The 13,314-nt window shown below is 37.8% G+C and overlaps 1 protein-coding gene across 1 annotated transcript in view; it reads right to left on the bottom strand.

Moving 5' to 3' along the window:
* Positions 1-4,315: 4,315 nt before the first annotated feature.
* The window catches only part of TMX4 (thioredoxin related transmembrane protein 4), a 40,259-nt gene continuing 31,260 nt past the window's right edge, over positions 4,316-13,314 (bottom strand). Inside the window, exons 9-10 of the mRNA XM_085299180.1 lie at positions 10,425-10,488; positions 4,316-8,768 (exon numbers count right to left, since the gene is read on the bottom strand). Of these exons, the coding sequence (XP_085155306.1) occupies positions 8,482-8,768; positions 10,425-10,488 (351 nt within the window). The 3' untranslated portion in view covers positions 4,316-8,481. The remainder of the gene's footprint in view (positions 8,769-10,424; positions 10,489-13,314) is intronic.

The following is a 13,314-nucleotide window of genomic DNA, read 5'->3' on the forward strand; positions in this document are numbered from 1 at the left end:
AAAAAAAAAAAAAACACAGAAACACACACAGAAACTTGTCTTTATTTTACTGGTAATATTCAGGCTAAAAGTTTCTCCTCCCTCCCCTATCATCCTCACTAACTTGCTCACTTACATCAACACATGTATCTTCATAGCAACCTCTTGGGTTGCCCCTGCAAAAATGGGAAACAAGTGTCAAAGGGGAGCTAGGCCAAGGGGGCATTGGCTTACATCTCTGGTTAAACAACTGGGCTCCTAGAAGCTGCAGTCCCCAAAGCCCAGCAGGAGCTGGAGATCCCTCTACTCCAGCAGATACACACACCTCTGCCTACCTCTGGCCAGTTTATGAGCTGGGGTAGGGAAAAAGCTGCCAGTATCATAAAAAAGAAAAAAGAAAAAAAAAGTAGCCTGCTGCTAAGACATGAGCATTTAGCCTCTTAATGGTAGCACATGTTTAATCCCTAGCACATCTCATACCAATACAAAGGATCATTCTGATCCAGCCCCCTTCCAGGTAATTAGCTCCTTTGTTTCAATGAATCTGCCTGGTTGCTACCTCTCTGGGTGAAACACTTCCTCTCTCTGCTTAATGAGATATCAGCTGTCTCAACTTCAACTCTGAAAGCAAGAGAACATCTTAACAGCAAAGAGTTTGCCCAAGTAACCAAGGCAAACCTCACTGATGAAAGTCAACGCACAGCTGAATTGGAACATTCAGATATGATTAGGGCAAAGAAAAACAGTAACATCTTCTCCTATCTTCTACCTACTCTTTTTCATTTTTTTCCCCTGGCAGGTCACTAGACAATTACAATGGAAAATAGCATCATGTAATTAAGCCTCAGATCAACCAGGCCCTGCAAAGAAATCTCTTCTAACTTGGTTCAAAGAAAGGAGACTGACAAATTCAGAGAAGAAAAAAAAAATCTATCAACTGTTATTAAATACTGAGATATGACTTCCGGCTCAGGAAGCCCTTCAATCAGAGGCCAGAAGAGTGTTCTAGGAAATATTACTACGTGCTTGTCCTATTATACAGTCAGAAATAGAAAAAGACCTGTATGCACATATAGTCTGAATCACCATGCTCCTACTACAAAATCAAGGGCAACATTGATGTTTTTTTTTTACAAAAAAAAATCTGTAAGTGAAGGATACATCAGATGGGATCTTCAGTTTACTCCCAGTTAAACTGAAGCTAGCTGTAATATGATTAAAATATGACTACCCTTTACAGATCATAAGCACCCTAAGGTAAAGTGTTTTCAATGAATATTTGGCATTAACCAGAGCCGAATTAGTTCATTTTAGCCCCTCCAAGTTACAGGGAAAGGAGATCAGAAGAGGCAGTCCAAGTTCCTACTCCATGTTTAAATCAACCGTTCACATAAACTAGCCTGGAGAACAAAACCAGCAGCAAGTGCTGTAGAGAGGTTTTTTCCCTCAACTACACTGAATCCAGTAAGACACACCTCCTCTTATTTATATATCAGTATGGCCCCAGGTCCTCCCTTCTACTTTGGTGAAAGGATATAGCTTTCCTTTAAGGAAATACAAACAGATACAGAGGAGAGACTAGTCCTGATGTTGAAAATTCTTCCCCAATGGCAGCCACTGATAAAGCAATCAACCAATAGAAAATATTTACAGTTTTTCAGCCGTTTGTTAGTTCAGCATGAGACAACGTTGAAAGTGAGATGATTGTAGGAATGGGAACAGTTCCTTGGCCATCCAGCACAGCAGCTAAGGGCCCTCATAAGCCCTCAGGAACATCCCTCTTGTGAAGCTGGGGAGTCTAGTGACTGCTGGGGTGGCAAGAGGCTAGAATATCAACTGGAAGAACTCTTATCCGAGGAGGATCCATACAACTTTGAACACAACAATCTAAGAGAGACCGATGAGAAACATTCACATCACTGGTCTTACACACACACAAGCAATAAACATATATAGCTCTGAGAAGCCCTTACAGAGGCAGGACAAGGAGTGGTCTAAAATAGTGTTACAGTAAAGATTGCAAGCTTGACCAAAAATCTAAGCTGTACACAAACCTGAAAGCAACTGACCTAGAACTTAAATGCATCATTAGACTAAAGTAAAGCAGAGGTATTAGCTTCCCTTTCCATGCTCACCTTGAATGGTTTCCACTGTGGATCTCGTACAGCAGCACTTGTGTGGCCTCCAGAGACCTTCTCTTTGCTAGGAAGTCAATTTAGCACAGTAGTTTGCTGCTTGGGAGAAATAGCATGAGTAGTAGATGAGATTTCTTGATGGTCACAGCTGTGCTGCCATCTACTTCCTGCAACACAGCTGACTGTTCTTGTTCACATGTTTCAGAGCTGCTTGGTGGATCCATTCTGTGGTTAGYGTGTGAATTTCTGCTTCAAACACTGGAAACTCCCAGAGAATCCAATTACTAAATCCCCATCCATCCCCTAGATATTTAAATACAGAGCTTTCCTCTCTCTTCGGAGAAAGGAGAAAGAGTAAAAAAGGACAGTATGAAGAATTAAGGTGTTTTTATACTTGTAAAACAAACCAACCAACCTTTTCCCCCCTATACAAAAGGGGAGGAAAAAAAGGTACCAGAAGACTTGGTTCACTGGCACATAAGCTTACAAATGAATCAGTGGTGCATGACTGGTTAGGAATAAAAGGATAAGCCGTAAGTTAGACGGAAAGACAGCTAGCTCCTAGAAAGAGCCGCAGAAGCACCACAAGGGACACAGACTGTTTCCTCCTGGGCTGTCCTTTCCTGTAAGATATCCTGGGTTTTGTGCGTACACGTGTTTTAATACTTAGAAAAGGGAAAGGGAGGGGGTCTATTTCCTTCCCACTATCATACTGCAGCCAAAAGACTGCTTGCAAAGATGCCAGCAACAGCCATTCAACTTTTCATTTTGAATGCATCATTAACTTCTAAGAAGAGACAAACATTACTCAACAGCCCTGTTACTGGAACAACCAAGGATGTTTTTGCCCATTGAATACAAAAGGTAAATGGCTGGCAAATTAAGTTAAATATTAAAGATAAAGAGGAAGCAAAAGCAACTCTGACAGTTGAAACTTGCAGTGAAGTCACTCTCCCTCCTCTTTTGTATTTAACTTTCACAGTGATTCAAGACAAATACATTTCAAAGGTATAAATTCCAAGGCAAAAAATTCAAACTTTTCTACAGCTCCAGTTGTGCTACCAGAAAGCTATCTTCATGTTTCCTCAATCAGAATAGAACATATGCTTGTCTGATTGCTTAAACCAAGTGGTTTTCAGAATCTGTGAAATCCACCTGGAGATTCACTCCACCTGTGAATCTGCATGGGGAAAATTTCATATTCTCACATCACGAGACAGAATAAGATGCAGCTGATTAAATAAATAGTAAAACTAAACAAATGCTCATCAGGGTTTCATTTGATACCATTCCCTTTTAATTTTACATCAGGAAATTGATGCAATAAAAGAGAAAAAACAAGAGGAAATGCAGACCACCCAACTCCATGCAGCAGTTACATTCCTACTGCATTAATTAGTGAAAGATCATCCAGAAAATTCATGCAATGAGAATGAATCCAACCTAGTACTGGATCCACTACTGTTGTTTGCATCATCCAAATACGTTGCGTATGCTCCTAATAGTCACAAGGTCCCAGCTCTCCCTCCATACTCAGCGTACTTGGCCTAAAGGCCAGTTTATTTAGCAAAGACTGGTTGCTGAGAGCTACTATCAGATATTGTATCATTTAGGTCCATATACTTCTTGGTGACCAAAACAGTAAGGAGAGATGTACTGCTGTCCTCAAAGTCCCAGAGTTAGCACATTCCTGATGAAACATCCTATTAGGAAGGAAAGTGAAGTCATGGCATCACATCAGCAAATAAAGCGGCTAAGGAAGCTTTCTGCCTACAAGCAGCCTACCTAATCCATCTGACAATTCAAACTGCAAGATGAAGTCCTCAATTGCTGGAATGCCCATAAGGAGAACAGCAGTAATGCTGCATTTCCAAGCCTGTTCTCAAGCAGAAAAACAAGATAATATGGCCCGGTGATTTTAGGCACCTTGAGAAAGACTAAGGTGCAAGGTCACAGATCCACCTAGAAATCATGTCACTTTTCTTTTTAAGAAGCACTATTCAAAATGAATAACTTTAYCTTCATGTGAGTTAAAGGCCTGAGATCTTTAGCTTCATGTTGAAAGCCTCTCTCCAACACAGACAAAAAACCTGAAGATCTTCATAGACAGACAGTAGATTACTCTGGTGAAGCAGKGAGAAGGGCATGCAAACACTCCCTCCTCCCAACACACACAGAAAACAGAATTGTCAGTTCGAGGATTCAAAGCTGTACTATTTCGGCAACAGTTTATTCCCAGCTGCACCTTATACCTTCAACACCATATTGTTCAACCCGGAGTTACCACAACAAAAGCCTCAGTCTGTGCTTGCAGATATTTTTCGTTAATATAAAAGGAGGTAATTCATTAATATARAGGTTTGTTCTAAAGCTTTTCAGCAATCTTCACAAGCAAGCTATCACCTCTAGTGTCAGTTGGAAAACAGTATTAAAAATCTTTTGTTAATTACACAGATGAGCAATCTACACACTTAGAACTGAAGACTAAGTTCATCAATACAAAGTTTATATGGAATTCCAGTACAAACACTCAGTGTAAAACTGCAACACATTCATATAAAAAGACAATCCTGTATAACATTTCAGTAAAGACACCCCACAGAACAAGTGTTGTCCAGCATGGGTCTAGCCTATGCTGAGTACTCCAAGACTCATATCTTTATGAGAACAGGAGATTTAAAGGCCATATTTATGCCCTCTTTGAAAAGCCACACACTGGATTTTTTGAATGACTTAAGCAATCATACTGAGATCTATCAGAGGCTGATTTTCAAAGTGGTATGCATCCCATTTCAAATTTAAAATTGGTTTTCAAGAACTTTTAGTCATTTTTGAAATACAGCTCTTGTTTACAAGCCTTACAGTTAGCAGCCCTATACTTAATCAAAACATTCTGAACAGTGCCAGCAGCAGCTTCTCCAAGGACATTTTGTCAAAACTGAGATTGCAAGAGCAAGTTCCACTTTTGAAAAAGAATCATAGCAGAGAACAGGGACAGACAGATCTCTCAGATGGCACAAAAGGGAGATACTGACATTTTTGGAAACACATTAAATTTAGTATTGTTCCATTTCCCTAATTAGTTCATCCAATCAATCACCTATACTCACATGATCCATTTTCTTGCGGGGGGAGGGAACTGATTCTGGAGGACACATTGACTCTCACTCTTTATGTTAAAGACCATTGCCTATGCCGTAAGAGGATTTTAGTCTTTAGAATATTTAACTACTAAAGCCAGACAAAATATTCTTCAAAGCTGTGTATCTCCAGTATTTGCTAAAATATTCTTCCTATCAACATTAAACTAAAGTTGGAGATTATAATGGTTGTACAGCACTTACTCTAAAGCCTTAAGCACAGCCTAGTGAATTCTGCAGTCAGATACTCCCAATACATGAGATCAGTCAAACCCGAGTTAACATTCCTATTGTATTCATGAAAATACAGGAGCAATGACACACACATTACTTTGTTTGAGAAACCCTAAAAACCTAGTATTGCTGACTGAGATTCACGAGAGAGATCTATGAAGARGTGAACTGCTGCCATTTACTACATGCTTTTATAATCCGCATATCAGATACAAGATTAGCTCTCTTGCAATGAGAAATGCTTAATATGTTCATTTTAAATAATCCAAACTTAACAGTGACATTCAAGAAAGTGAAAAGGAGGTGCTGTGAGCAGAGATTCCAAAGAGCCTTCACACATAGCATCTTCTGACCCTTCTCAGAGCATCTCATAAAAAAACCCTGCACCTTGCATGACAAGAAGTTCCATTTGCTATCTTTAATTCAAAGACATTGCCAGGAGATTGAACTCCTGCAAGGGCACCTTCTTTGTCTAAACATTCAAAAAGCCCAAATGCCTGATCTTGAGCTTCAAAAACAGACAACTTGACTTCTTAAACATTTCGTATTCCCAACGGCATATAATGTTAAAGCACAACAACRTGAATGTATAAAGCACTGTGAGGTGTAAGGATGTTCTTTACCTTTTAAAAACCTCTTTAAACAGCTAGAGAGGTTTTAGAGGACTGGCTTCTTATTATTACAAAACTAGAAATAAATTGCATCAAAACTGAGTATTGACATGTTCCATCCAACACACTTTTCTGAAGTATCATAAGACCTCATGCAGTGTAAAATATCCTCTCTGGTATATAAAGTCATCACCGCCCTCAATCTGTGCTGGCTACAGTCCTCTGTATTTTTCAGAGCCTGGTAGTTTTAGATCCATGACAGAGGGGATATGTCAATTTTTAATCCTACATGAGCGCAAGTAACTGAAGATACACATCTGGCTCCTGCATGTAGCTTGGTTAAAGTCTTGTTTTCTTTTCAGAATTTGATGAAAAATGGAAAAAATATCAAATATCATTGAAACAAAACTATACTCCAAGGTGTGCACAAAGTTCTCCTCCAGTGTGTAGTAACCAGGTTTTCTTGAATTTTTGTAAATACATACTCAGTTTTCTTCTGTTACACACACACACACACACACAGTCGCATATCTCAACAGCTGCAGAGTTGCACTGCTCATAAGCTTCTAGAATCACTCACTCACCCAGACAACACAAGACAGGCTATCCACTTCCATTATAGTGCAAGGTGCATATATTATCACCTGTATGTTTTCACAGTTGTAAAAGCAGAGTTACAAGTCTAGAATGAGATTAAACTTCAGGACTGAGAACACTCCTTAAAAAATACTCAACACATGTAATTTTCTTTACACAGCTGTAACAGACAAATGCAAAGTTCGTACCATATAGTTCCAAGACACACTATGTAACAGGACACWCACAGGAAAACGCAAGTTGCCCTAGTAAATAAGCTCTTCATATGCATTAAAATTTCCAAGACAAATTGGCTCTATTGGTCAGGGAGGAAACTTTTTTGTACTTGTTACTTGTCTCTTCTAATGAAAAATATAATTTCATCTCTGATCAATCTTTATTCTTGGAGAACAACATGAGATTCATGCTGACTAGCAAAGTTAAGCAATATAAAAATCACCACTAAGACACACCTTATTCATATGAACACACATTGACAAAGTGGGAGCATACAGAATTTCACTGTAGGTATTCTCTACCTTAAAGAGAGGTGGTTATAAACAACAATAAGCCTTTAATATCAACCAAAGGAGAAAAGCACTGGTATCTTTAATGACATCACCTTCTAACCATGCCTACTGCTGTCTACCTGACAAGCTTTTTTCATCTTATGAAGTTCAATAAATACATATTTAAGCAGATAAAAGTAGCCAAAAGCTTCTCCCCTCTTAATATCCCTATCCCTCCTATTTCCCCTATCCCTCCATTCTAATGGCAGAGAGTAAAAAAAAGGTGAAACCTTATGTGTATTTTCAGTTAATTATAATTCAAGTAGTTCAAGTTCTGCCAAAACTCTTCTGAGCTAGAAGTAACAGAACTGTACTGCATGACTAGCTTGTATTGGCAAGAAATACACAACTTACTGAGAAATGAATACTTCTTGCTACAATCTCTTGAAGAAAAAGAGGTCATGCTTTGGCAGAAGTGTCCCCCCCAACACATAAACACACTAGAATTGTTTCCTTTAAACCTCTGAGGTTCAAACATACTTTAAGCATCTAGCTGCCACTCTTTCTTGGCCTGAGGTTTTCAATGAYTCAAACTGCTTGGGTTTAAAAAACAACCACCACAACCCATACTAATAAGCTGAATTTACCAAGTGTTTTGATCTTTTGAATGCTTTCTGAATTACTAAAAACTGAAAAATTTTGAAGTCACACTAATCAGAGCACAAACCTCACTCTTACAATATACTTTCAAAACAAGCAGTGGAGGAAAGAATAAAACAACACAAAGGTGCTTCAGCTGAAAGTGATAAACCATAATATACTTTTTGTCTGTTTAATAGAAGACTTAAGGTGCCTTCTTTCACTACTGTATCATATGTTTGATGCTTCTGTGGCATTTGGAAAAAATAAACATTCAGACAGAAGAGTCACAGCTCTGCTAAACTACTTAAGAGTTAGAAATCCTAGTCTTGTTTAGATCATCATCTACAAAAGAATACATGTATATATGACCATTTCATAGCAACTGGACTGAGATTTGGTTACATCTCCTTTCTCTTAAGACGTCTTCAAACAGATAAAATATACTCATTTTGATTGTCATGGCAAAAATTATATACACAGTGTGTGTGCTTATAAAATTAGAGTCAATGAGCAAGTATTAGAAAAAAATAAAAGCCTACTGACAGATCAGAGGCGCTGCGTAAACGCAAGTGACAGGTCAAGCGTAAGCTTCAGTTTCAGGCGCAGGTTCTGATACTTCTTTGGTCCAAGCGTACAAAATATGCCACCAAAACAACTATAGTCCATTATCAGCCACCTGACTTTTACGCTGTCTTACTGAGCTTTCAGTCTCCGAATCTGCTAAAGGTTGTTCACTTAAGTCTTCTGTTTCTTCTTCCTCTGATTCTTTAGAAAGTGCCAAATCTTCTTCCAAGTCATCAGCACTTGAATTTGCTGCATCTTCTCCATCTGAGAGGTCCTTTACCTCCACAGTCTCTTCTACATCATCTGCTGAAAGCTCTGCAGCCTCCTCTGGTTCTTCTAATGCTGCATTCTCCACATTCTCCTTTTGAATCACTTCTTCTAAATGAAAGAAGAGTTGCAAAGACTAAGGGCACATTGAATCTCAAAATAACATGTCTTTTAAAGTTACATCACTAGGTATTCTGAAATATTCATGATTATTGTTGAAAAGTTCCATGTAGCATTATATTTTCCTGTTGCTTCAAGTAGATCTTCAATAGTATTTCTCTCTCTTTTTTTTTTTTTAACTTAAATAATTTTGCTTTCATTTTGTTCTACAAGGTTATAAAATAAAGATAGATCAATTTTACTCGACTCTTTAAAGGTGKATTATTATTAAACAAACCAGTGAGAAAGCAATAAGATACTGGTTGGCAGGCTTTGTCAGGTAACAGCTGCTTTTGGGTCCATCAGCTGCTCATGCGTGCAATGGATTTTGATTTGTCTTTCTTCTTAAAGGGATGAATAGCTAAGATGTTGAAGATGACAATTTTGCATGCTTAAGAATTTTAGATTTGGCCAATGTTTTTCTGGCAAGTATCACAGATGCATCTTCATCTTCAAACCAAAACATACACACATGTACTGAACTATAAAATCAATTCATAAATTAAAGGTAAGTTTTGCTTCCACTTGACAACACAACTATGCCACAAGGTGTTCTGGAAATTAACACATAACTGATAAGAGACTAAGTAAATAAGACACTATGGTGTGCAAATTTTTGCCTCCCATACGTATAAAGAGCAGAATATTACTCCAAAGATGCCTTGCTGAGGAGGCAGGAAATAGGCCCTGAGGAGGCACCTTTCCTTCACATAAGGAAAACAATATGGAAATAGTCCCCCACGTTTCCCCCTCCCTGTGTTACTTCCTTTAAAGCTTAAGGCATAACACACATTTCAGAGAAAAGTATGGTTTTATATGGTTAAGAAAAAAGATACACATACACACGCCAAACCTCTAACCACCTATGGGTTTTTTTAGTTGTTTTTTTTTTTTAATAAAGAAAAAAAAAAACATTCTCACGAACCTGGAACTAGAAAGTCTTTGGTTCACATAAAGATCATATAGGGGCTCTCAAAGGCTCAGTACTGCAACCAGGTCTATAATCTACAACTAGTGATAAAACACAGCTGAAGTCTGCCCACCTGGCACTCACACAGATACAGAATTTTTATAGTTATTACTATTATACCAGCTAATTATATACTACAGACTCTAGATTCACTTGATTCCCTCTACCTCCTTCATCCCTCAACCACAAATTAGGGAACTATATAAATCCAGAATGTTGCATCTCCCAATGCAACAGACAGAGTATGCTTTAGGATATGGAGATGTCCAGCCAAAATAGATTCCTTCTGTATATTTAAATAATGTAGTGGATAAGTAGCTGCACAGAATACACAAAATCTAACATCTTTCTTCAACAGAATTTCTTATTTTGAATGCATTTAGCCTCTTAACTGTTGTGGAAGCTGCAACAAAGTACTGCATCTTTGTCTGATGGAATGGTTGCTTTACTATCAAACCTTCCACCTGGAGGGATAATAAAAATATTTTAGAGCTTGACGTATCAATCCTTCTCATAGTGTGACTAAAATGATTATCTTGATTACTGGTTCACAAATAAGTTCTTTACAGGTTATTGCGCTCCCTCCCATAATTGCACATTTAAAAACACACCATATCTCACCCACTTAAAATTCTTACCAGAGGTTTCAGCTCTGCATCTTGACTTGGATGGGCAAAGGCAGTCTGAAATCAAAACCAGTATCTGAACAAAGGAAAAAGAACAAAATATGACATTCATTAACAAATACGCATTTCATCTCAGCAGCGCCTGCACTATCAGATTTGTACTGTAGGTATAAATTTAGTTAGCAAGCTGGTAATGAGCAAGCTGTGACTTGGGTTAATTCATTACTGTGCATTTTCTCAGTTTTGTTCCCCCTGCCACACAAGAGGAGTAATTTTAATTAAAAAGCATGTTAAAAAAGATAAAGAATCTAATAGTCCAGAATAACAAGCCATTAACTGAAGTACACACTACAGTAAGGCACTAGTTGATTTATAAACTATTCATGACACCTCATACTGATTATTTAATACATACTGAAGACTCGCGAGCTTATAACAACCGTTGTTAAGGATATACTTGTGAGAKCATTAGAGTATTTCAACATTTGAGAGTTAAACTACCGAATCTGAAAACTCAGATTTTAATCATATGAAGAACAGCAATCCATAGCTCAAGCACCACTGCTCTGCTGTGCCATTTGACTACAAGCAGAGAACTGGCTAGTAAATAAACATGCAAATGGAGTAAGATGCAAGTGACCAGGATCACTTTGGCTGATATCGTTGCTGTGTGACCTGAGCTGTGCACATGCAGTCCAGTCCTAACTTGTGGAATCATCATGAAGCTAGTGCCACACTCTTTCTTATGAACCTCTCAAATGCTCACTCTGTTATACTTAACAGTGCCAAAGACAGTATGAAGACTGTTAGTATTCTGGCATGCAGCTCCTAAGGCAATGAAGCTTACACAGGTCAAATAGTAAGGAATATCAATTTCCAACCACACAGTTTTCAGAGAGCATCTCACAAACAAACTATGGATTATTTTATTCTTCCAGTTAACATGTTTCCTCATCACATGCCGTAGCCAAGGATCTACCAATGACTGACAGCGTAAGATTCCCATTATGTGTCCTCTGTGTGTATTTAGCAACGCAACTCTGGGTAGAACAATTTTAGTACTAAATGCACTGAACTGACACATTAAAACTGAGCGCTATTAATGTATACTCTACTGGAAATTAAGGGAAGGTGAAGTAAGTAGACCAAATAAAACACTCAACCAGACTCTAAAGGGCAGCAAAAACTCTAACCAAAGTTAACTCCTGAAGGACAAGGGAGGACAGGAATAAGGAAGAGATCTATACTTTAAAAAAGAGGATTTGGCGAAGAATGACAGGTTCCGCCAACTTTTGATGTGCATCTTTTTAAAAAGGTTCTTCTACAAGAGCATCTGGAACAGAATTAAAAAGGACCAAACAACATTGTTCTTGTCACCATTCTAGCCACTGAGTAACTACTGAAAGTGATCAGTCTCTTCTCCTCCCCCACAGGAAACCAATAAATAAGATAGGCAGAAAACAGCACACTGACACAGCAAACAAGTTAGGGGCTTTGGGAAGAGATAGTATGAGAAAATTTTGCAGAAAGTTGGCTTCTTATCCAATTGAAGACAAAATGTACAATAGACAATACCTCTTTAATCCTGGAGAGTAGGCAAAATCTGGAAAAATTACGTTGTAATTTATTAGCAAGAGTTAGGATTTGCTAACACTGAGTTCAAATTCATTTTCATCTTCAACACACAGCCAAATTTTGAGTCTACCCTAACATGCCAGTGGGCCAGGTGCTGAGTTACCATTGTCCAAATATTACTTGAAGAAAACATAATGGTGATTCAATACACTTACAAGGAAGAGCTGAAGCATTTGAAATTTTGCAGGAAAATATAAAGCATTCTCCAGAGCAGAAAAAAAAAAAGCAACCCATCATCCTTCCCCTGCAGTCTCAGCAAAGATAAATTTTTCTAAAATTAATCCAGATTTCCACAGGGGAAAAGACAAGAATATAGTATCCACATACAATCTAACAAATTTTTCTAGTCACTTACTAAAATTCAGATCTTCATTGACCAAAAGAGTAATTTAGTTAAACAAAAGTTTAACGAAGTTTAGGAAAAGTAATTTCATGATTCACGTGTATTATGGAAAACTTTCCGTAATATCAGCTCACAATAAGGACAACTATGATTATCTTAGGCCAGCCATGAGAATGAAGAGATACATCTGTCCTAACATCCAGGATAYATCAGCCTAACCATTTTAAACTGTGTCTTTGCAGTTGCAGAACAGGTGTGCAAATCAAATAACCAGCCCATAAAAACTTATTCTCATCTATATCTCTTGGATATTGATATTAGAGAGGTCAGAGCCAGCTTATCGAAGGATTCAGAGAGGAAACAATCTCAACTCCATAGGTAAAGCAAATTTAAACTTTTTCCAGTGATGGAACACATATAGTTCAGYATATGATCCTTAACATTCACATATGTAATTAATGGTGTACAAATGTTTGTTCAAGAAACCATTCTAATGCTTTGGAGACTAATATATCAATGCATTAATTCTGCTTATTGGAGCTGTCAGACTTTTGATTACTGATAAGGACTCAAACCTCAAGATCATGTGAAGTAAAAGCAGTAAAGTCAGATTTAGTAAGACCAAGCTGTAATCAAAGCTATGCCTTGAATTATAATAAATCAAGAATTTAAAAACTGAATCTTCACCCAAGTTTTTAGAAATATATCTTGTTCCTTTCACATTGAGTAACAGCACAGCAACATGCAGAAACATGTTTGTATTATTAACTCACACAAATACACAGCCTCATTTCACCTAATGCAAATTTCTCTGCAAAAACTTGTGTTTAAAAAAAAAGTTAGCAGTTGCACACACAATCCTGACCACAYAGATCTAAGTATAAAAGCTTCAATATAAAGGCCAATAATGATGTCAGTTATTTA

Source organism: Rhea americana, unplaced genomic scaffold (genome assembly GCF_003343005.1).
Source record: "Rhea americana isolate MKP2758 unplaced genomic scaffold, rheAme1 scaffold_146, whole genome shotgun sequence".
Lineage (NCBI taxonomy): Eukaryota > Metazoa > Chordata > Aves > Rheiformes > Rheidae > Rhea > Rhea americana.